At 33.6% G+C, this 24,570-nt stretch overlaps 1 protein-coding gene across 1 annotated transcript; it reads left to right on the top strand.

The window, feature by feature from the left end:
- Positions 1-275: 275 nt before the first annotated feature.
- On the top strand, positions 276-24,423 carry bwa (alkaline ceramidase). The gene is made up of 5 exons (XM_076474906.1): positions 276-843; positions 9,327-9,583; positions 16,718-16,855; positions 19,193-19,444; positions 22,244-24,423. Exons 1-5 carry the CDS (start codon positions 745-747, stop codon positions 22,320-22,322), a joined length of 825 nt encoding a protein of 274 aa, XP_076331021.1. The 5' UTR covers positions 276-744; the 3' UTR covers positions 22,323-24,423.
- Positions 24,424-24,570: the final 147 nt, after the last annotated feature.

Below are 24,570 nucleotides of genomic sequence, written 5' to 3'. Positions count from 1 at the left end.
AAAACAACAACAATTTAAACTAAAATGAAGACCACATCTACAATATGTCACTTAAAACTTCGATTCTGTTGAATGATGCTTAGTGTTTTGTAACCTACAGTTTTTTAGTCATTACAAGCTTTGAAATCAAATGTCATACGTGTACATTACATATCGATATGAGTACAAGTAAATATACCAAAACCATTCAATTTAGAATGTTGTGGATTTTTTGTTGTTAATTAAAGCTGTAAACTCTAGAAATGAAAATAAACTTCAGATATTTAATGTTAGCCAGTAGATGGCGCTAATAAGAAAGTGCGTATTTTGGCGTATGATATCATAATTGATACCACTTGTTACAGTATTATTCATAAGAAGTTCAACGGCTGAAAAGTGATGTTAAGGTATACGTTGCATTTTTAGTATAAAGTAATTATTATGTCTAGAAATATATACACTAGTTGTTACAAAATGCTGTCGCGTCGTTTTTAACGAACCTGTGCAGTGAGAAAATAATACGTCGGTGTAGTAATTACGGATTGTATATATACATTAAATTTCACTGGATAAAATAAGTCACGTGAAATTAGAACCCATTGTTGAAAATACATCTACGCTATCTTGACTTATTGTATGGTATGGAGACATTCGCGTTACAATAAGTCTGTGTTTCAGAGTTGAATTGCTGTAAAACAGCCAGCCATACAAAGGATTTCTACCAGTACCAGGAAAAACTAGGTGAAAATATCCTACACGTTTCTAATGGGCAGTTCTCTTGTTCTTCAGCGTGGATCGTCTGCTGTGGACTGGTGCGAACGGAATTATATTGTTACTTCTGGCATCGCGGAATTTGTTAATACGGTGTGTTCTTTACTTAGATTAATTTCTAATATAATCAACAATTTTCTGAAATTATTTAAATATCACCCAAGAAACCTCTATCAGTTTAACCTTCTTTTGAATATACATGATTAAATGTTTTACGCTATTGAACTTGTAGTAAATTTGCCGAAGTGATGCCAATATTGTCATTAGTCTGCTCGTTAAGCGGAACCGTTTATTGAATATTAAACATTTCAGACCCAAAGTACGAAACGGAGTAACTTTTACATTTCTGATGATCGGAAAACGACTATAAACTTCAGTACAATGAAATATTTATCTTATCGACATTTCATTTCTACAGCTTCTTTAACCAGTCTCACTTTATCATGTAAAAGACTAGACACTTGAAATTGTTCCTTAGATAATGAAACGTACGAATCAAGATCACGAGTGTAATAGTTTTAAAGAAACACAACAACATCAACTTATGACACAAAACAGAAGTGCAGCTTAAGATTATAGTCAAAATAACATGAATACTGACAAAGAAAGTAATAAAGAACATGATTTAAATAAATATAAAGTAAAAAATGTGATTAAAAGAATAAACTGCTTTGAAATCAAATAGCTGGAAGAAAAAATAGTTCTACTGACCACCCTGTGTCATTAATTTGTGGCTTAAATTTACAAGTACGGCTTCTTTACATTCACGATATAAACAACAACAAAAGAAAGTTAGATGCAGTAAAGATCTGCTATTTATAAAGCATAGTCAGATGCCATTTTACAAACTTTTTTTACGTAATGATCCGCTGTGGCTATGGCACCTTTATTAAATTGATTTAACATGTCTTACAAGTTCAACATATCCCTCATGCTATAAACAAGATGATTCTCCAGTGTTATATTCGTTACATATTTTACAAGATACTTTATGAATAACATTTTTTATTGTGTATTTATCTACTATTGCATCTTTATGGTAGCCACAGCTTGCAATCATTATCTGGAGTGTATGTTAAATATAATGCGTGTTTTAATTTACGTTTCTGCCTAGTTTCTGTACAAGTTACATTGGTAATACCCTAATTGGAAGCTTCTTTTTTCAGTATGTCAATAACATAGAAAGTAGTACAAGTCGCAAAGTTACGCAAGTTTCGTTTCAGAAGTACAGATTCTCCTTTTAATTTTCTTGGAAAAACTGTTCAGTTCGAGTGTGTGTTATACATCTGTCACCCTTCCTTCAGAATTACAAATTTGATTGATTTTCATTATAATGATTATAGCTGCGTTTCTCAAACGAATAGGGTGATGTTTGTGATTAAACACAAAGCTCCACAATGGACTATAATGTGCTGTCCATCACGAGTATCGAAACCCGATTTCTAGCGTTGTACATTCGAAGATATACAGGGTGGCCCGTAAGTCTCTACCCATCCATATGTTATAATGTTATATTCAATTACGCATGTATTATAAAGTTGTTTCTTTTTTCTTCAGAGAAATATGGCCGATGTAAGCCTATTTACACTTGAAGAGCGTATTGTGACAAGTACGTGGGTACATGAATGAGGGACAGCACACAAATACACTAGGTACATAAGATATATGGATGGGTGGGAACTTACGGGCCACCCTCTACTATGTACCACTGGATGAGTGATGTGAAGTTGAAAGTAGGAGAACCGGTTTAGATTAAGGTGTTGTAGACTTTTATTATAATTTTGCCTTGCGAATAATAAAGAACTGGCTACGTTTTGTTTCCCGTCACCTTTCAGCCGTGAGGGCGTTACACTGCTCCGTTGAACACCCAGTATTTATTGGTAAAGAATGAATAGATCAAGAGTTGAAAGTGGGTGGTAGTGTTGACTGGCTTTTTTCTCTCTGGTCTTCATTTCAAAATGACGGACAGCTAGTGAAGGTAGATAGCTCTCGAGTAGCTTTAAGCGAAATTCTACCAAAAAACAAAAACTTGCTGAGAGTGATAGAGTAAAACGTGTATTTGTATGCAAGCTGTTCAGATATTTTTAAGCGTTTTCCGGCTGCGTAAAGTGAATGTTTTGTGCAAATTGCTACTACTATTTTTGATAAAGATCTTCTGAAGTAACAGGAAACATTTTGATATTATGTTTATAGTACTGTATTTAGAAAGAACAAATTTTATTATTTCATATGAAAATTGTTGCAAGAGATATTTCTATTTTTACACAAGTGGAGGAATACGTAAAACACTTAACATTATTACGATTCATATATGAAGAAACGTTTTTACAAATCTTTTGACAAATTATTTTCTTTATTTTTTGGGGGGGGAGGTTGTGGTGGTGTAAAAAAGATCTCTATTTGCAGCGTGTTTTATCGTGAAAGCATCTGAAAATGATGCCAATTGATTATGCTAACAAAATGCTGTAAATGTATATATTTACTTACTGAAGTTTGTTTCCTTCCTATTTTTTTGAATTATGAGTCATAAATTTGCGACAAAACTGTATAAAAGTATTACGTTTCTGGTGTCGTATTGGTATTTTTAGTTATGTTGTGTATTTGTGTAGTTAGGCCTTACATAACCTGTACCGTAGTCAGAAAAGTTATTTCAGTGGATTCAAAGCGTAATAAAAAACAGTTTTTTTATAGATTTTCTCAGAATGCAACATAACATCCGGTTTTCGGTTTCCATAACCAAAATTTCTTAGTACCTTTACTTACTTTCTGTTCAAGTTTCAAAATTCCTTCTATGCTATTTATGTTACAAAAGTTAGTAAATTATGTAAGAGCGCTTTTGGTTTTTTTCTCTCAGAATTCGGCCTTCCAAGAATTGGTGTTATTTTGTTTGCACTGTTACTAAAGCCTAGGTAATAACTCCTGTTACGTTTCTGTAACACTCGTTAATGTGTTAAATTTTGTTCTTTGTCCACAGTTTTTCAGTAACACGCCCTTTCATGCCTTTTCCAGTTCATGAGGTAATATTAACTCATATTTTCACTAACTTTGCTTATGCATGACAACAGTATTAGTCCGTGGTCATAATAAAGTTCAGCTTAGCAGTCACATCATCCACATAATCCTATTTTTACATACAAAACCCTTTTAAAATAGAGCTACGTTTGTGTCTAGGATTCTGTTAGTTTATCACTATATATATGTAAAAACGGCTGGTTTGGGTTGAGAAATTATTTATATGTAGAGGAGCAAACAACATTTTGACCTTCTTCGGTCATCGTCAGGTTTACAAAGAAAGAAAGAGGTAACTGGCCGATAGCTGACCACATGTTTGAAGGGTGTCGTTTGGCTGAGTGTAGGAATGTAGAGGGCGTGCTTAGATGTTTGATTATATTTATTAATATAGGTATAAAGGTGTTCCTTTGTATTGGTTTATTTTGGGCTTGAGTTGTTGTATAAGTAAGGCTTCTTTAATTTTGTTTATGTTTGTTTCTCTAGTTGGTATCACTGATTTGTCTAACATTATTTGTCGTGTTTATTTATGCTGGTTAGAGAGGAGAGGTACTTAGAGTTTGGATCATCATGTATTATGTAACTAATTTGTTCATCAGCTCATTTTTATAAATATTTTTCTAATAATATTAAAGTGAGTTATGTGTGTTTGTGATACATTGGTTATTTGCTAGTTTTCCTTCCTTCTGAAACATAAAACATTGGCCTATTACCTTCAGAGTGGTATGTATCCTGATTTTAGAGGTACAAGTTGTGTAATTATGCGAGATGTTCCAATAACTTCAGGGCACCTTTCTTGAGTAATATACAGTGGTACCTCAGTTCTCGAACAATTCGGTTTTCGAACATGTTGTTTGAGAAAAAAATATCTCGGTTGTCGAACATAAACTTGGTTCCCGAACCAAGCTGTTGTGTCCCGAACCCTCGAATTAACCTTACTGATGACCTGAACGACCCTTCGACCATTTTCAGCCCATGTCAAGCTTGCCCAAAACATTTTACCTGCACCTGTCATTCAGTCCACACCCCCAATAAAATCTGTTTTCTGGTTTTCCTTTTTGTTTTTGTTTTTATATAAATATTCTGATTAAATAAGCCACCATGGGGTCAAAGAAGGATAATGAAAGCAGCAAACAAAAGAGAAAAGTTGTTAGAGCCATAATAGAAGTGAAAAAAGATCTCATAGTGAAGTATGAGAGTGGTGTTCGTGTGTCTGACCTTGCTACACAGTTTGGTATGGTGAAGTCTACAGTCTGCACCATACTGAAAAATAAATAGGTCATCAAAGGAGCTGATGTTGCAAAAGGAGCGACAGTGTTCACGAAACAAAGATCACAAACAATGGAAGAGGTAGAAAAACTGTTGCTGATTTGGGTAAATGAAAAACAGTTAGCTGGTGATAGCATTTCTGAGACCATCATTTGTGAGAAAGCAAAGCAGTTGCATGCTGACCTTCTGAAAAACAACCCTGGAACGAGTGCTGATACAAGTTGACCTTTAAGGCTAGTAGGGGTGGTTTGAAAAATTTATGAAGAGAAGTGGCATACATAGTGTGGTGAGACATGGGGAGGGTACCAGTTCTAACAAAGATGCTGCTGATAAATTTGTTAGAGAATTTAAGGACTATGTAGAAGCTGAGGGTTTTATTCCCCAACAAGTGTTCAACTGTGACGAGACAGGCCTCTTTTGGAATAAAATGCCAAAGAGGACCTACATTACCAAGGAGAAGAAGTCACTGCTAGGACAAAAGCCAATGAAGGACCAGCTAACTCTGTTGTTATGTAGTAATGCAAGTGGGGACTTAAAACTTAAGCCTTTGCTTGTGTACCATTCTGAGAAACCGAGGGTTTTTAAGAAAAATAATGTGGAGGGCTAATAGGAAAGCATGGGTAACCAGACAATTTTTTTATGGAGTGGGTCCATGAAGTGTTTGCCCCAAGTGTAAAGAATTACCTCACGGAAAAACAGTTGCCACTCAAGGCCCTTCTTCTGATGGACAGTGCACCTGCTCACCCACCAGGCTTGGTGGATGGGTTGTTGGAGGAGTACAGTTTTATTACGGTGAAGCTCTTGCCTCCTAACATAACTCCTCTCATAGTTCCTAGTTCACTAATCAAGGAAATGTGTGGAAAATGGGGAGAGTTACAAGGTTTTGTGGAAAAATTTCACCCTGACAAAGGTGTAGCAAACTGCGGCATAAACCATTTCAATGACAATGCCATGTCTTACTTCAGAAACATTTTAAAATGCAGGCAGAAACAAACCTCATTAGACAAGTTTTTAGTGAGAAATAGGTCCAGTGAGTCTCAAGCAGGTTGTAGCAGTGCAAAGAGACAGAAAAGAGAAAGAACCCCAGAAGGAGAGTTACCTGACGTTTTTATGGAAGGTGACTCCCCTTCCAAACAATAATAACCCTCCTACTCTCCACATTCCTCGCCACCTTTCACTTACGCCATCAGTTCTCCTCAGCACAGGCAAAGTGGAGTTAAATTATCATTTATTGTTTTTTTATTGTGTTTATAGTTTTTGTGGTTGACTTTATGCATGTAAGTGTTATTATACAAGTATAAATAAGCAATATTTTTACTTAAAATGCTTCATAATGCATAATTTTTGGAGGTCTATAATGGATTAATTTAATTTACAGTATTTCTTATGGGAAAAATTGATTCAATTTTCGAACAGCCTTCTGGAATGGATTAAGATCAAAAACCGAGGTACCACTGTATTTTGAATTTTGTGTTGTTCTGATGCTTTGGTTTTTCAAAGTTTTTTTTTTGTCATTTTTTTTGTATTCTGCTGTTGTAATGGATTTAAAAAGTTTTATTGTGTTCATAACCTATGGAATTTCTTCAAGATTTAATTTGCAAAATTTGAAATATGTAAGAGCTAATTTGATGCTAATTACACTATTGAATTTATCCACCAAATTTTGGGGTTGTTTGCACTCCTTTCTTAGTGGGGCCCGGCATGGCCAAGCACGTTAAGGCATGCGACTCGTAATCTGAAGGTCGCGGGTTCGAATCCCCGTCACACCATTCAGTCGTGGTGGAGTGATAATGTGATGGTTAATCCCACTATTCGTTGGTAAAAGAGTAGCCCAAGAGTTGGCGGTGGGTGGTGATGACTAGCTGCCTTCCCTCTAGTCTTACACTGCTAAATTAGGGACAGCTAGCACAGATAGCCCTCGAGTAGCTTTGTGCGAAATTAAAAAACAAACAAACAAACCTTTCTTTGTGGATTACACTGGGATCTGTATCTTAGGATGGCTGGTATGGGTATTAACACTGGGATCTATAGGCTAAGCTGAAGCTTCCTCCATGTAATAATAAAACTTTCAATTGACCATCTGAAGGAAGCTAAGAACCACAAAGAATCACAGATTGAGAACCAATGGACTAGAGGGGAAGAAGCTGGTTAAAATAATTCACTGCTAATTCTAGAGCTAATTTTGCTAATTGAGTAATAGGCTTTGACCATCACTTTTATAAAGTATCACTTCCCATGTGTTAAAGGTGTTTTTGTGGCAAAATCTACCAGGCATTTTACAAACAACAGGTGGAAAGAAAATGTAAGTGTAAAATAGTAAATAAGAGTTTGTTCAAAGCACAATATAATATTAGCACAGTAAGTGCTTACAAACCAAGGAAATCTTAAAAGAAAAATAATATGTATGTGATATTTTGTGGGTAAACCCATTCAAGAACTGAAAGGGAATAAATCTACAGAACTGTAAATATCTTACTCTAAAATGGCTTAAGAAATGTTGTAAAAGTTTTTTTTATGTGGTTTCTTGACATTAAAAGATTATGAACAATGGTACCAGTGTTTCAAGAATTGCAAGGCATGGGTTTCAGAAATGTAGCATCTGATGATGCAATAAATGCTAACATGGCTTTGCTCGGTGGTTAGAGAGTTTGACTTGCCATCTGTGGGTTGCTGGGTCAAATCTCATCACTAAACATGCTCACCCTTTTGCCTGCAGGAGTGTTGTGGTGTTACAGTATATCCCACTATTCGTTGTTAAACAGTAATGCAGTTGGTGGTGTTAACTGGTCATTTTCCCTCTAGTCTAACATTTCAAACTCATGAACAGTTAGCATTGATAGCTCTAATGTGCTGTTACACAAAAGTCTAGAAACAGTAAGTGCTGTACTTGTCAGTATAGACATATCTACACACACACAATGCTTTTCATCAGTATCTTGTGAGTATGTCTGTAGTGTCTTCCTGAATCTTATCTGTTGATTTTTTCATCTGATTTGCATTTAATCTCTTTATAAACTAAAAAAAAACAAAAAAAAACAGCTTTGGTCATTCCAGATGCTAACTCGGTTGATGTAATGGAGGTTTGCACAAGCACATATTTAAAATAGCAAAGTACTGTAAAATTTCTGAAAAAATAAAAACAAACATGGTCCAGTATTGCTGTTTAGCAAGTTATGAAAACAAATCTGGTCGTCATTGGCATTTCTAAAGTTTTTGTATTTTAGTGGCATTTGTACCTCACAAATGCTTTTTGTAAGGAACAACCTCACATATAGCAGCACATTATACCAATAAATGTTTGTATGAAAAGTTGGCTGAGCTGAAGACTAAAGTTTTTAAAGTACTTTGTTCAAATATTTCTTGTTACATTAAATTTTGCACATCACGTTTTACTTAAATATCAATTATGTTTTAGAAATGAGTTTTCAAAAATATACTGACCAGTTATGTTCATCTACAAATTACACATTCAATTTAATTATCATTAGGAGATCAGTAAATACAGCTCGTGTTTCAAAGAAAGATGGATATCAGCCATTTATGTTAATTTATTGTATTACGTATTAACAACATCTTTGTATGTAGTTAAGTACAAAGCTATGAAAGGACTATCTGTGTTCTGGCCAACATAGGTATAAAAACCCAGTTTTCAGTGCTGTAAGTCCATAGACATGCCACCGTGTGCCATTGGGAACATTAATAATATGAGATCTTTTTTAATTTCAAAATGTATATGAATGATTTCTAGAAAATTCAAACATGCATTTTTAGAAAATAAATTTGCCTCACTAACTACAATGTTTTTAAACTTATCAGTCTATATGTGAGTAGAAACAAATATAAAACAATAAATACAACCAATCAAAATTTTACAGGTAGCTACAAACATAAACTTATAACTTAGAAGAACTTGTGACATTAATTATACTCTTATTATTCATAAAGCCAGTATACTGAATTCTCTTGATCTGACTACTGGTCAATTAGACATAAAATGTAAAGAAGTAGATAATACTTTTATATTGAATTTCATATTGTGACAAATCAAAAATATTTTGGACTTATATTGATTTAACAATCTATAACATATTATGAATGATATATGTTAGACTTAATCCCTTTATTAAGTGTATCCATATTTTATGGATTATAATTTTAAAATAATTAATGATAATCCATGACATTTCTGAAAGCTTTTACATTGAATTGGATTAAGTGAATAAATTTGTATTATTTTTTTTATGGATTTGGTGTATTTATATAGGTTTATATAGATGTTTTGTCTATTATTAATGTAGGTAAGCAATGTCCTGTTTCTTATCTTGCCTCCACTGTTACTACGACTGTTTCACCAGTATGCCAAGTGTGTTAGTTCAGGAATCATTTTGATTTGGAGTTTGTTGTTATTGATTGGGCTCAGTTCAGCCTATTTTCATGCTACCCTGAGTTTGCTGGGTCAGCTTCTAGATGAGCTGGCCATTTTGTGGCTCTTGATGGCTTGTTTTGCTATGTGGGTTCCTCGCCGGTATCTCCCTTTGTGGTTCAGGGGAGAAAGGTTAGTAAAGACTTTTATTATACCTGGAATTTCACTGATTTTTGACAAAATACGTAGATTAGAATATATTTTATTTATTGCATTATATTTAGTGTAATAAGGCATACTTTATAGACAAGTTAATTTATCCTTTACTTTCAAGAGCACACTTAAATAACAATTTAGGATTTAAAATACCTTTTAGGCTAATTTAGTTTTAGCATTGTGCAAGTTTCTCAGCTTCTAATGTATCAAGATAGACCAATCATAAGAAACAGATATTTCGAATGTTATAACAGTGTCTCTGGCAATATGGCAAAATCATATGTCCAGCGGTTCTATTATTGACAACACAGTTAATTTCTAGTTAGGCTTAATATGATAGTGATAAAACAAGAGTTTTGAAAAGCTAAACAAATGAAGACAAGGTTTGCTAAAGTAAATTTAACAGAGGTGAAATATCAAAACTTACCAATCCATAGGCACTTTCTGGACTAATAAGTCCAAATTTACCAAACACCAAATGATGCTCCAATTTTGAAGAAGTATCAAGGAAAATGAGAGTGTTATTTTAAACTAGTTATTTTGATTTCAGAGGCTTTTTTGGTTTTAATTTTAGGATTTTTGTTTTAGTTGCATGCTGTTTGATTTAACTGAAAATTATGAGCTTAAATTTTACAGTGCTAATGTATCTGATTGTGTATTGATGTGTACATTTTCTGTCTTATTATTATGAATCCAAATAGAAATTTTAAATAAATGACTAGTATAAAAACTATTAGAGGATAATTATTTGGAACCCCCTACTGGCACAATGGTGTGTCTGTGGGCTTACAATGCTAGAATCTGGGTTTTGACACCCATGGTGGGCAGAGAACAGACAGCCCATTGTGTTGCTTTGTGCGTAACTTCAAACAAATCAAATTCAAATTATTTGGAGATAATGCACTATTAATTATAATCTGAAAAATAGTGATATGATTTTTACCCATATGTTAAGCTTTAGAGATTGACTAGGTATGTTTTGTTTCCTTGACACCACGAGTTGATACTGATTCAGTAATACCACAGTTCATTTATTTGTATAAGGTATTCTGTAAAGAAATTATTTGATTATCTTGATTGGCTAAAGGTATCACTCTTGGAAAATACAGGATCTACAGAAATTATTATTGTATTTAAGTCAGTGTTTTCATTGTTTTTAACTACAAGTATATTGATGTAGGTAAGAAAACAGAGACAATATGTGATTTATCCTACTATGCTATGAACAGTAGCAATTCATTTTATTCATTCTTGGGTGTTAAAATTGTGGTGCTCTTGGGTATTATTTGTTTGGAAGATTAAGATAAATAAAAGATATATAAATAGATGGTATAAAAGAAATATTTTTAATATATAATGTCTAAAATAATATCAATATTTCTAGGAATTAATATTATTACTATAAATGTCAAGGGTAAGAAGAAAAAAGTAGAACATCTCAGGGTAGGAATGGATTCAAACCTACATTTTAATTACAGAAAATGTTGCCAGTTTATTTCACTTTAAATTCAAGTAGTGGTTCAATTTAGTGGTTAGTTTTTACTAATGCTACCGATATTTAAATCATTTAAATCTGGTGCTCTGTTTAGATGCATAAATGCTGAAATAATTATAATTCTATGTTACTTATAATCAGGCATTTATAGTATCAAACGTTCGCATACTGATATGCAATATTAATTCTGAAGTCATGCCAAGTTTTATATTTTACGTGGGTCAACATTATTCCATTATAATGATTCACATTTTTATTTTTTGTTAAAAGAAGAAGTTCAATTTTTGTTTCTCACTTTTCCAAAAGTAATATTGTCAAAATTGTGCATTTATTAATCTCTGTTTAATTATTTAAAGAAAAAAGTTGTTCAGTGAAGATACTCAAACATATTTAATATAAATCATTAATATAAAGGAGGTATTTGTAGTACACAAATGAGCTTGCCAGTGATACTTGTATCACTTAAAAGACACACAAACATGATATTCATCCCTAAAGTTGAACTTATCAAAAAAGTTTTTCATAAAATAAGGCAAACTACAGCCCTGTAATTGTCATTGACCTCTTATATTAGCAACTATTAGAAACAAACTTTTAGCTGCAACCACTCAGCCAATTCTGCATGAAGAACATACTTTTCTCTTTCAAATCACTTCCCACAGTTTTCTTATTGTTTCCTTTTTCATGTATGTAACTACCGTGTTTATCCGATAATAAGACCTATTCATAAAATAAGACCTAGTGTGATTTTGGGGGATAGTTTTAATATAAGCCCTGCCCTTAAAATAAGCCCTAGTTAAGAGTGGCAGGAAGAGGAAAGAAATAAATAAAAATTAATTTATTAATTAGTTTAATAGTTAGTTAATTAGTTTGTTTAAGTATTAATCAGTTAGTTTAATAGTTTAATAATAGTTTATTTTAAATGGTTAGTTTAATAGTTTTACTTTGTAACTTCACTTTTTTAATATATCAAAATAAGACATCCCCCGAAAATAAGCCCTAGTGTCATATTTTGGAGTGAAAATTAATATAAGCCCTGTCTTATTTTCGGAGAAACACGGTACAAAATATCAACTGATATTTAAAACCCTGACCTTAGCAACTACAATACTATTTCTATCCTAAATAAATCATTGCACTTGTGAATACAATTTATGTAGAGCTACACAGATATGTCAAATTGATTCAAAATAACTGAATCACCCTAAATGGACTTTTGAAAAGATGGACTTTTTCTTTATTTTTCTCACAATAGTGTCAGTGAATAATTTACTTTTGCTGCTCCTTGGGTTATGACAGTTGTATCCACTGAAATTTGTCTCATAAATTCAAATAATTCTTGATGTTTTATTAGCTCTGAGTTGTTCCTTTTTCCATTATTCTTGTTGGACTCTTTCTCCTTGGTTTGATAACAACTTACATTCCCAGCAGTAATGACCTGGTTTCTTACAATTTATAACAGGTACCTCTTTCATGTAACCTTTAAGAGCTTTAATTCTGTACTGCTCTTTTCCTTTAGTTTCTAATAATATATCTATGTTATGTTCAAAATAGCATTCAGTTTATTTCCACTGTTTGGTTTAACTAAACATCTAATTAATTATTTCAATTCTTCTAGACTACTGTTAAGAGGAGTTGATGTCTCAGTACTGCAGTATCTGATATCCACAAAAAATTCTAGATGGTGCATTTTAGTTTATCTCTGAACTTACTGGATTCTAACTTCATAATTACTGCAGAGCTTCTGATATTTTCATCTTTATGGCTTTTATAAATTGGTCACATTCCAACAAGTCATCATGTCTTGTTGTGTCGTGTGAAAGTGGGTTTTCTCGGGGTACTCCCGTTTCCCCCCACATCAAAATCTTCGGGCATTGGATTTCTAGATCCCAGCCCAGGCAACCTTTGCCAGACCCAGAATCGGGCATTTGATTTGATCTGAACTTGAATGAATTACATTCATGTTCACATCTACCCAACTTTTTCTTTTTCGAGACAGGTCCCACCTTTCCTTCTTTCCACTGCTACCTTTGCCTCCACCCAAAAGACCATTTAGTGAGACATTCCCCACCCAAAAAGTCAAGAATAATAACGATAATTAACTTATTAAAATAATAATAAAAAAAAAAAAACACCACTTAATCCTAATAACAATCCACCTAGGGGAAAGAGGAACTACAAAGTTCCTGAACACTCCCAGTTGGAGAGAGAACTCTTTGGATTTCTCTCTCTAAACTGAACCCCTGCCACGTTAGTTTAGTTTAGTTAGTAAGTCATCATTTTACAAGGGATGTCCAGGTAAGATAACTGGACAAGCCTTTCCAAATTTTTTGCAGCTCATCTAAGATCTCCTTTTACCTCTTTACCCAAGTCTAGAATTTTGTTCTTGGTTATTCTTTATAGTGTAACACTCCAAACGTTTTAGATGAGGCAATCATCAATACTTGGTAGTTGTTACAGCTCTCCACTGGAAGGTTATTTAATGATGACAAAGCAGAATCTTTCAATTGGGTAGCAAAATGAATAGATTGTTACTCACTAATTTGTTTTTTTTACTCTAGAAATGATTTCAAACTGAGCTTGATATGACTTCCATGGTACCTCTCCATCATAATCTATTTGTTTCCCTATTGGCCAGTGTTAAACTAGCAAGCTGAAGTTTGGAATGAAATTTGATAATGCCATTGCTAGAGTAGTACAGGAAGATTTTTCATCAACAGTAGTGGAAATAGGTGTAGGTCAAACAAGTCCTTTTCCAGGTCTTGTAGAAGATAGTGTGTTAGGTTGGAATGCTTGAGCTAATGCAGACAAGTGTGTGGCTGGTTTGATCTATTTATTTAATAATTCATTTTACAGATGTTTATGTCATTACAGCCTTGTACATTTTTTATCTTAGTGATGTAATCTCTTTGTACATCTCCAGTAATTTTATTAATCTTGTCTTCAGTCAAATTTATTTCTTATTTTAATTCTTCCTTAAATAATCTCTCTAACATTTCTGTCACATATCTCATGGTGTTGTTTTAATAATTCCACAGTTTCAAGCATCCCAACCATCAAATCTTCAAGGCATTATCTGTGTTTCATGCACAACATCTAGGTTTTTCAATTTTGTGCTGTACCATTTAGCCTCACTTCTGCTCTTTATGTAGTTTTGCCAGATAGAGTTTTTTTGTGTTTTCTTCACTCTTAGTATTCACATTCACCATCACATAGATGAGTCGCTTCTTCTCACCCCTTCCTGCCATTGGGCAGGACTATATGCTCAAATTCTGGTATCAGAAGCTGCAAGATCTCAGTATCTTATCAAAAAGGAGTAATCTGTTCTTACTCCCACATAGTATCTCGTATATTTAGGGGAGTTTTTAATTCTAGAGTCAGCTGGGGTCAACCTTCACCACCACTCCTTCAGGCTATGTAACAGGTGGTTCTTCTCCATTGGCAAACACAGTTCTATCTTTTTTGGCAAAGTGGGCATCCTTGAAATTATTCATTCCTCTAGGTTGGGCTCACATGAGAGTTCTTCAGTGGTTGTTATAGAACCTGTGAAAAACTTGCACAGTTGCATCAGATTGTCCAGTGAGACTGTCAAATTTCAATATGCTGGATCTCAGTTGGTAGTGGAACAAGGACAGCCCAACTGTAGGGGTCCATCTACCATCTCCATAGCCAGAGATACATTTGTTCACAGAGACTTCATTTCAGGGTTGGGGTACTTGTATATACATTATTGAAATTAAGGTACTTTGGACTGGAGAGAAAGCTTCTCTCCTCCTTATTCTCTTAGAACTTTTATCAGTTCAATATTTTATGACTCGGGCTCTAGTTTTGAGGGAAAGTGGTCATACTTCATTCAGACAGTTCAATACTCTCATCCTATTCAAAGCAAGGGGACACTAGCTCCAGATTTCACCATTTTCGAACAGAGGATCTTCTCCTTTGGGCATACAAACACCAGATTGCTCTCCATTATTGAACTTTTCCAGGGGTAATGAATCTAGTGGTCATTCATTTATTTCATCTCAACAGAACTTTATCTGTGAAGTGGATGCTTCTTCAAGTTTTTTATTGGATTTGCTCTTGTCTTGAGACATCACAGATAAAGGTTTTTGACACATATTTTGGAATGCTCAGTTCCCATACTTTCCTGTTAGATATTACTTGCTTTCCATTTTTAATTCCAATGGATCACAGGCATCATTCTGGGTGTCTCAGGTTGGGTGCCTGAGTCCATAATTATGAGTTCAGTTCATTGCATTTCGTCCTCCATCAGGTTGAAGTGAAGGTTTGTCTACTTAGGTGTTGCTTCTCTTCTCTTCATAATTCAGATGGATCGACATGCAACATACTGTAACTTTCAGATTAGTCCTCTTTGTGTCATATTTATACCATTAACTTATATCATACAACAGTCCCCATGCACTATCAGCTACACCTTGAATGTAGTTAGAGTACACATCCTTATAATTTCAACATTGAGACATGGTATGTATAGTTAGGGTCTGGGCAAATCTCATGATAATGAACAATGTTGACTCTGCAGCTGGTTAGCCTTTACTGCCCACATTTAGATTTCACTTTATCTTGGTGAAGAGCATACCTGTTCCAGAAATAGTGCAGACTCCTACTAGTGTGCTTTATTATCTCTCAATTTTGTGCACTTGTTTTCCTACACAGACTCTTTGTGCAGGTCTTGCCCTCACTAGCTCCTCCATCTGGTCAATGTGTGATTTTAGCTAAAATGTGAGGGGACGTTAGTGTAGTTTAGAAGTTTACATTTTCGTGTGCTGAAAATGTATTTCCAGTAATTCTTAGCTCCTTTCACATTATCCCTAAATTCCTCCCCATAATAGTCAATGTTCAGATCTAATAATCTGGTCAGTCTTGAAATGTGAATAATAAAGAGTAATGGGGAGCTTATGTATCAGCTGATTCACACAAACAGTTTGTTTTGGTTTCCTCTAAAGTTGAAATGTGAATAATAAAGAGTAATGGGGAGCTTATGTATCAGCTGATTCACACGAACAGTTTGTTTTGGTTTCCTCTAAAGTTGTAAAATCTGAGAAATCCTATTGTAATGTGTACAATACGTGTGCTATGAATATATATGGAAACTTCAAGCTCTTTATAAGAAGGACTACTAGATTTGTTGTATAAGCTTCTAATATTCCAGCATAATTACTGTTCATCACTGTTAAAATGATACACTGTAAAAAATCTTAATAGGGTGGATACTATTTAGCTTTTTATAACTGTTTTGTTTCATATATGTGACATGACAATCATGTTAAACTTTTGAGATACACAACTATATATATATTTTTAAAAAATATAATAAGAATGGTGCATCATTCTAGTATTATGTAGTTTCATATCACATACTATACTTTATGGATTCTATTAGAGTTTATATCACACAAATGATATGGCACTGAAAACTTAACAGTAGCAAAATATTTTTATGGGTACTGCTAAACAAACAATTGAAATATGGGGCATCTTATCATTCTAAGTAAAGAAAAACTTATATTTTGGCATATTCTTATTTTATTTTCTAATTTTCAATAAACAAGATTGATGATTATTTGTAATGTTTTTGTAAATCACCTTTTCAGGAAGACATTTCAGAAATTTGTTGCCATTTTGTGTGCAGTAGGGACAGTACTAGTGTGTATCTATCCTGCAGTAAATGCTTTTGCTTTAATGGCTTTTGGAATCCCCATTACCTGTTTGTTGATAATAGAACTGAAAAGGTAAGTACATCAGGTAAAAGTATTGTTGATAATAGTCTGGTTAAACAATGATTTTAAGTAAAAGTGTTGTTGATAATAGTCTGGCTAAACAATGATCTTAAGTAAAAGTGTTGTTGATAATAGTCTAGCTAAACAATGATCTCAAGTAAAAGTATTGTTAATAATAGTCTGGTTAAACAATGATCTCAAGTAAAGTATTGTTGATAATAATCTGGTTAAACAATGAAGGTTTTTGTGGTCAGTACTAATTTGAAGTTGCTTTCTAAATATTGTGACATGGTTTATAATAGCAGAGAAACTATTTTCACTTTTTAAACTGTACCACCTTGCAACTGTTAATTGTAATATCAGCTTCGGATCAGTTTGCTCTTGCACGTCATCATGTACACTATTCTTTTCTGGGCCAACAACTGTTAGGTTCTGTTTTACCTGTTTTAAGAGCAGTCTTTATATCTCCTGAGACTCTGACCTATGCCCAATTTTCCTCCTCTGTCATAACCTCACAACTCTTACAGTATGTCTCTACCATCCATCTCCTCTTTGAGGCTCTCCATCAAATCCTGAAGGGTTTTCTGATGATATCCTCTTCCTTCTTTCTTCCACATTAGCACATTTTTAATCTTCAGCTTTGGCTTTACATAAATGGTTTCTCTGTTGTTGGGACCATCTAGATCAGGATGCGAAGTAAACTTGCGTCCATTTACTGGCATCTCCAGGATTTATGTGTGACCCCAGTTTTGCAGTATTGTGTATTTGACATGAACACTGGATCCTAGGAGTCTTGAGTAGTGTCAGTACAGCAACAGTCTATCTACCCTTTCCAATCTTTTTGCCCATTTGTCTCAGTTGGAGCCTAATATGGCATCTGTTCCAGTTTCCTGTCCTTCCTCCTCTAAGTACTGCATATTTTGTTTCCTTCAGCAACACAAGTTATGTCACCCACCAGTATTGGTGACCACTGAGTTCTGGTCTGGTGGGAGCTTGACTAACTGATTTTCTCTATCTTTTTCAAGGTGTCACTTTGTCAAGGACCACAGAGTTCTGCAGGTTTGATTGTATCCCATTTCTTACCCCATATCCCATGTCTCCTATACCTATTTATTTCCCTCCACCTCTAAATTCAGTGTTTAGCCAGTGTCTGTCAGAGTTGGACCAGGACCTACTATCCTAGTATGCCATCAAAACTGTTTTACATGCTTCACCAGGTTTCTATTTCAGACTTTTTGTTGTTCCCAAGAAAACTAGGCACTGGAGGTCCATGATTGATTTGTCTTGCCTCAATTCATTCAACTGTCCCCTTATACTATGTGGACATTTCCTCCAGGCTTATAGATGATCAAAATGACCTTTGCCAATACTTATCTATACATACCTGTCATCACATGGTCTCATCCTTAGCTCTGATTCTTTCATCACAGGGTGGTTCACCAATTTTTGGACCCTATCCTTTGGGACTGATTCCACCCCTTATGCTTTCTGTTGGGTGGTCAGAGCTTTTGCTCACAATTTTCTCACTCTGGGATTGCAATTCCACCATTATATGGACAACTGACTTCTAGCTTATTTCGTCCTAATCATGCACTTGTATTTACCTTTTCTGGTGCAGGCCATTGTCAACATATGACCCTCCAAATCATAAAATGTTCTTAGCTGAATGTACTCAATAATATTCTTTAGTTAGAAATGGGTACTGACAGTCATACTTCAACTAGGAAAACTAAATAGAAATACTTTGGGAAATGGAAATAGAAAATAAAAATATAATTGAAACAACCATCATACCACTGAATTACTTTCAATAAATTCTACCTGTAATTGGAGAATAATTTAGCATAATTCTGTTTCTATTCACGTTCATAGAGAAGGGCATAAATATGAAATAAAATATTTAATAAACATTAATACATATTTATTAACTTTTTGTAGCTTGAGGATTAGTAACAATCATTTCTTCTGAACACTTAAAAGATAAAACTTTTTTTGGCTTTAAGTCCTCCAGTGAGTCAACAGCAAGTTAACAGATTTTCAATGCAACTTGGTTTTGATTTGCTGTAGTGGATAGCATGTAGATAACTTGTTTGTAACTTTGAGCTAAAACAAACAAGAAATAAGTTTATCTATTATTATTCTTTTCCATAATATATGGAAGAGTTAATATGTAAAATTTATTAACAAAATTGTTCACTTGTATAATTATTGTGTCACTAGAAAGTAGAAAGAAGTGCATCTTTAATTTTTACCTCTGGATGAGATAGTCAATAAACTGCTAATTCTAAAGACATTTTGTGTGCCTACTTGAATGTCATAAAAGTGATTTGATTTTGTTTTTCACCTTAGGTGTAACAATCCACGAGTATTTCGACTGGGTATTCGATCTGCTTTTTTGTGGGGTCTAGCACTTTGCTGTTGGATCAATGACAGACTGTTTTGTGATATGTGGTCTTCCTTGAACTTTCCATACTTGCATGGAGCATGGCACTTGCTGATAGCCATTGCTGCCACTTCAGGTTGTGTTCTGTTTGCCTACTTTGATGCTTGTATTGAAGTGCCTGACCAGTACCCTGCTTTAATATTTTGGCCATATAATGGGTAAGGTGTTAAATTATTTTAATAAATGATTCTAGATGAAATATACTGTTTGTCATAATTTCAAAAGCCCTACTCTTAAGGTTATTGGTACCAGCTGTGTCTATCCCATTTTATCTATCTCAACATCTGTGTTTAAGAAAATCATATTTCAAACATAGTTATGTATTGTAATGTCGATAAATCTTTTTATAAAAATAGTTCTGTTTTCATTTTTATTTATATATCGTTACGTAGTGTTAGCTGAAGGTTTTTGTGGTCAGTACCAATTTGAAGTTGCTTTCTAAATATTGTGACATAGTTTACTTTGTTTATTTTCACTTTTTAAACTATACCACCTTAGAACTGTTAATTGTAATATCAGCACTCTCTTTTTCATAGTAAAATACAAAGAAGGAAAACTTGTCTTTAACTTGATCTGTAGGCTTATTCTTTGCTAAAACTGATCTTCACTTTGGCTGGGGTAAAAAGTTAACAGTAGATATTCTGACTTTTTAACAGGCCTACATTGATGACATATTATTATTATTTCTTTTAATCCTGTATTAGTATTAAATATACAATGTCATTTGAAGTTTCCCAAGAAAGGACTCTCTGGTATAGCTTCTCTTTAAGATATAGTGTAGAATCAGTGTTTGGAACAATGGAAAGATCATGAACATGTTGATCTCACACAGCTGGAAGTGTCTTGAAATGTTTGTCATTTTTCATTAGATGCATCATGATAACTGACAAAAGGCAAGACACTTAGATAACTTGAGATTTTTGGATAGCTGATATTAAATCAGGTCAGGATTATTTTCACAACTCTTTCCAATTTCAGCAAAGTATTTGTTGAATAACCTTTTCATGACATTCAAATGTTTCTTATTTCTTAATCCATCATTCTTGAAACCAAAGTTCAAGACTGACTAAACTTTCTACAGGACTTTGCCATGAAGTAGAAACTTTTGTGATGACGAGAAACCCACTTAAAGTAAAGATGCATTGCAAAGATGGCTGGTATGGGTATTAAAAACCTTAATTGAAATAAAAACTTTATTTTAATCGGAGTTTTAAATACGCATATCAACTGTCTCTTCAGTACAACTAGAAGCTTTGTTTCTCACAGAACAAAGGAAATAAAAATTAAATTTTATATACATTAATCTGTGTTATTTATGTAGGATAAACTTTAATAATGTCCACCAACAATAACTATGAACACCAACAATTTTCATAAACATTCTGTCTTCAAAAGCCATTCTTTTAATTTTGTAGTATGACAGATAACAGAAAAAGGTTCTACAACACCACTAGGAAAGTTTGTCCAATGTCAAATGGCATGTAAACAAAGAAGGAAACATTTGATCTTGAAGAAAGCTAATTACAATCATGATTTACTACAAAACTTTTTTGCTAAGATCTACTAGACATTTTTATCTTCTTTAAGCAGCTAATTAAAATCACAGATAGTTATGGGAATGTTATCCAACTTGCAGTCAATGCACATGTTTATTGATTGGCTACATGTGCTGTCAAATCTTTCTGATGTGTGATTCGTTGATCAGACGAAATAAAGGTTTCTCTGAGGCATTTAGATTTATAGATCCCAGTCACCTTGTGGCCCTGAACAGGGAACATTTAGTGTAACGTTGACATGCTGCTTCTGTTCGTTCTTCTTCAAGTCGAGCCTGGATTGCTTTCACTCTGCTGCCTTTAATCAACCAGACTTTTTTGTTGCTTTACTCTGTCAACTTTATAAACATCTGATATGTTACAATACTAAGAGAAATTAAATACAAACTCTCATAGCATTAAAATTCTATCATGAGTGGGGCAAAGGGGGATATAAATATCTCTGAACAACTCAGTCGGGAAGTTCATCTTCCTTTAAAACTAAATACCTGCAATGAAATTTTCTTTCTTTCATGAAGGGAGTTTCTCCACATAAGTGAGGTCATGTACAATGATGGCTGATGTCAAATACACTAGATCTCCATACTGTATCACATGCTGAAATGGCAGATATTCTTCACATTTATCCTAAAAAGATGAATAAATAACTCACTTTCCATTTGTTTTTGTGAGTCATCAGTGACATCAGGGCCTTTAAATTCTAAAATGGCACAACTGTTTCATCTATAACTATATATGTAGAAACAGCTGGTATGGGTAAAGAAAGCTCTATGTAGAGGAGCAAACAACAAAGGTCAAAATGTTGTTTGCTCCTCTATATAGTGCTTTCTCTATCCATACTAGCTGTTTTTACATATATTTTTCTCTGCAAGTGGGTTTTCTTGTCATCACAGATTCATCTATAATTGTACAACTGGATTTTGAAGGAAAATATGGTAAAATGTAAGCTTCTTCTTGAAGGAGCAAGTTATCTTCATTAATTTAAGAGCTTCAGCATGTCTCAATTGTATAATATTTTAGCAAATATTTTTGTTGTTTGATATTAAGCACAAAGCTACACAAAGGACTATATGTGCGGTGCTCTTCCACCATGAGTATCAAAACTCACTTTCTAGTAGTTAAGTCCACAGATATACCACTGGGGGGATTTTAGCAAATACATTTTTAAGGTGTACATGACAGATGAATGTCTGAATTTGTTCAGATTCTGGTTACATTTACAAGTTTTCATAAAAAGTTCAGGACCACCACATTAATATTTTAATACATAATTTTTACATAAGGTGCTACTTTTGTGGTATTTATGAAAACTGTATTACAAATGAGTAATAATTTTTAAGCTACTCCTTAAAATATAACTTATTCTTAGAAACGTTTCTAAAGAGTTTTGATTTTTCATTGCAGGTTTGAACTCGGCGTGCCTTATATCATACTTCGTAGCCATTGTGACCCGTCAACAATCCTTATGAAATATAAAATTTAATCCAGTTCCTTTAAAGCTGACTGTCAACTGAAATTAATTTATTATGAATCTTTAGAGAAAATTTTCAGTTTTTTGAAGAGAAAGATCTGGGTTTTATATTTGATATTTGTTTCTACATTTTGGTAACTTTGGGACATTCATATAATATTTGTATCTCTGTCAATGTCACAGAACTACACTATAGTGTCTAATGTAATTAGTTCTGTAGTCAACATCAGTATACATCTCTCAATTATTATTTTATTTTTTTGACATTGCACAATCTATATGTGTGATTATAATTGGTTTATGTTAAAGTTTGAGTGCTCACACCATATAATGTGCAATTTGGAATTTTTTTATTTCTATGTGTTTGGTTATTTACTGTATATTATGAGTAAAATACAAGTATATCTTATTTTCTGTATTTATCAAAGTGTTTATAATTACTTAATTAACTTTTATAGCTTTTTTGGCACAATGGATACTCTTATTAGCCACTATTTTATGACGAAAGGTGTATTACGATTGTTCAGTCATTTCATAAAATGGCTTAAGTTAAATCATAAAACATTGTTGTCATTGTTGTAAAATCATTATTTCATTGGAGGGCCCTTTTAAATTATGTGTGAAAATAATTATTCAGACCACATAAGGGCAGTAAACTACTTTGTTTGCCTCTGATGGTTATAGAAACTTAAATACTTTTTTAATTTAATGTATGCTTACATTAGAAATGACCTTAACTAGCATGTAATAAACATGTTTACTTGTACAAAGCAACTGCAATACTATACTTTATTCTAACACTATGCAAGTTCTAAGGTGCCTTAAATAATGTTTACGTATTAATAAAAAGTCAAATTGTGATATTTCAATTTGTTAGATACCTCTATGGTGCTCTAAAACATATTATATTTCCTTCTAATATTGTCTATGTCTTAATTAGAAGTTAATATGTTAAGTTTTTATTTTAATGGCAACTATGCTCCATGGACAATTTAAAATACTATACTTAAACTAACCCCAACAGATGGTCTCAGAATTATACTAATTTTATATCTGGATTCCCTGGTGAACATTCCAGACATTAATATTGCTACTTTGTAATGTGACATGAATCATGCTTTGTGTCAGGTAGCATCATACTAATGGACAAAAGTATCTTTCTACCAATTAAGAACTCTGACCAGGTCATGAAAATGTATTAATTCAAGGTCTCCTTATCCGAGAGCATTTAGAGTTTTAGACATAAAGATGCATATCCCACCCACTCAATATGAATAATGCAGGCTAAATAAGAGATACCTTACTAAAATTCTACATATTTGCCACAAATAGCAATATAAATATTCACGTTCCTGCTTCTAGACCAATTTTCGACAACACTTGAAAACTGCAAATTATTTCTCATCAGTTCCCAAAATGGTCCGGCATAGCCAGGTGGTTAAGGCACTCGACTCATCATCTGAGGGCACGGGTTTGAAACCCCGTCGCACCAAACATGCTCGCCCTTTCAGCTGTGGGGGCATTATATATGACGGTTATTCCCACTATTCGTTGGTAAAAAGAGTGGCCCAAGAGTTGGCGGTGGGTGGTGATGACTAGCTGCCTTCCCTGTACACTGCTAAATTAGGGACGGCTAGCGCAGATAGCCCTCGTGTAACTTTGCACAAAATTCAAAACCTTATGATGTTATGCATTTCTTTAGAGTCACATAATTTGGTCAGATACAAGCATTTGTACTTGGTTGATGAAACAAAGTTAACAAAAGATAAATATAGCTATATATATATACACACACACATTTCATTTAGTTTGAACAATAAAGTTTCAAATCACGAACTAACGACGCATAGGCGAAACAATGGCCGCACCCACTTTGAGGTCGCTCTGTGTTAAAAACCACAAAGTGTTGTAATGTTATCCTGCTTAAAGTGTTGTAATGTTATCCTGCATTGTTCCCTTACATTTTGATGCTCCTGTTCCTACTTGTTATTTTTGTTTTACAATTATGCGTGTATATGTAATGACAAAATTGTAACTCGTATTATGCACTAGATAGTCATTACAATATTTTATTTCAAGGCATTAATAAAAACATAACATTAGACAGTACCGCTTCATATCAGTCTAAATGTTTATTAGTGAGCGTATACAATATTGTATATTAAGTTATTCATCCTTGTAATTATGCAGAGGTATAAAACTCTTAGTAAATGATAATGTCTAGACACCGTAATGCAACTGAAAATAAAAATAAATATTT

Source organism: Tachypleus tridentatus, chromosome 13 (assembly GCF_004210375.1).
Source record: "Tachypleus tridentatus isolate NWPU-2018 chromosome 13, ASM421037v1, whole genome shotgun sequence".
Classification (NCBI taxonomy): Eukaryota; Metazoa; Arthropoda; class Merostomata; order Xiphosura; family Limulidae; genus Tachypleus; species Tachypleus tridentatus.
Note: the sequence above shows the minus strand (reverse complement) of the source record. Positions and strands in the feature narration are given on the sequence as shown.

Excerpts from the sequence above, each read along its gene's own strand:
- bwa (XM_076474906.1), top strand. The coding sequence starts at position 745 with ATGGGCAGTTCTCTTGTTCTTCAGCGTGGATCGTCTGCTGTGGACTGG. Across the intron at positions 844-9,326 it reads TCGCGGAATTTGTTAATACG|GTAAGCAATGTCCTGTTTCT; the intron begins GTGTGTTCTTTA and ends TTATTAATGTAG. Across the intron at positions 19,445-22,243 it reads ATATTTTGGCCATATAATGG|GTTTGAACTCGGCGTGCCTT; the intron begins GTAAGGTGTTAA and ends TTTTCATTGCAG.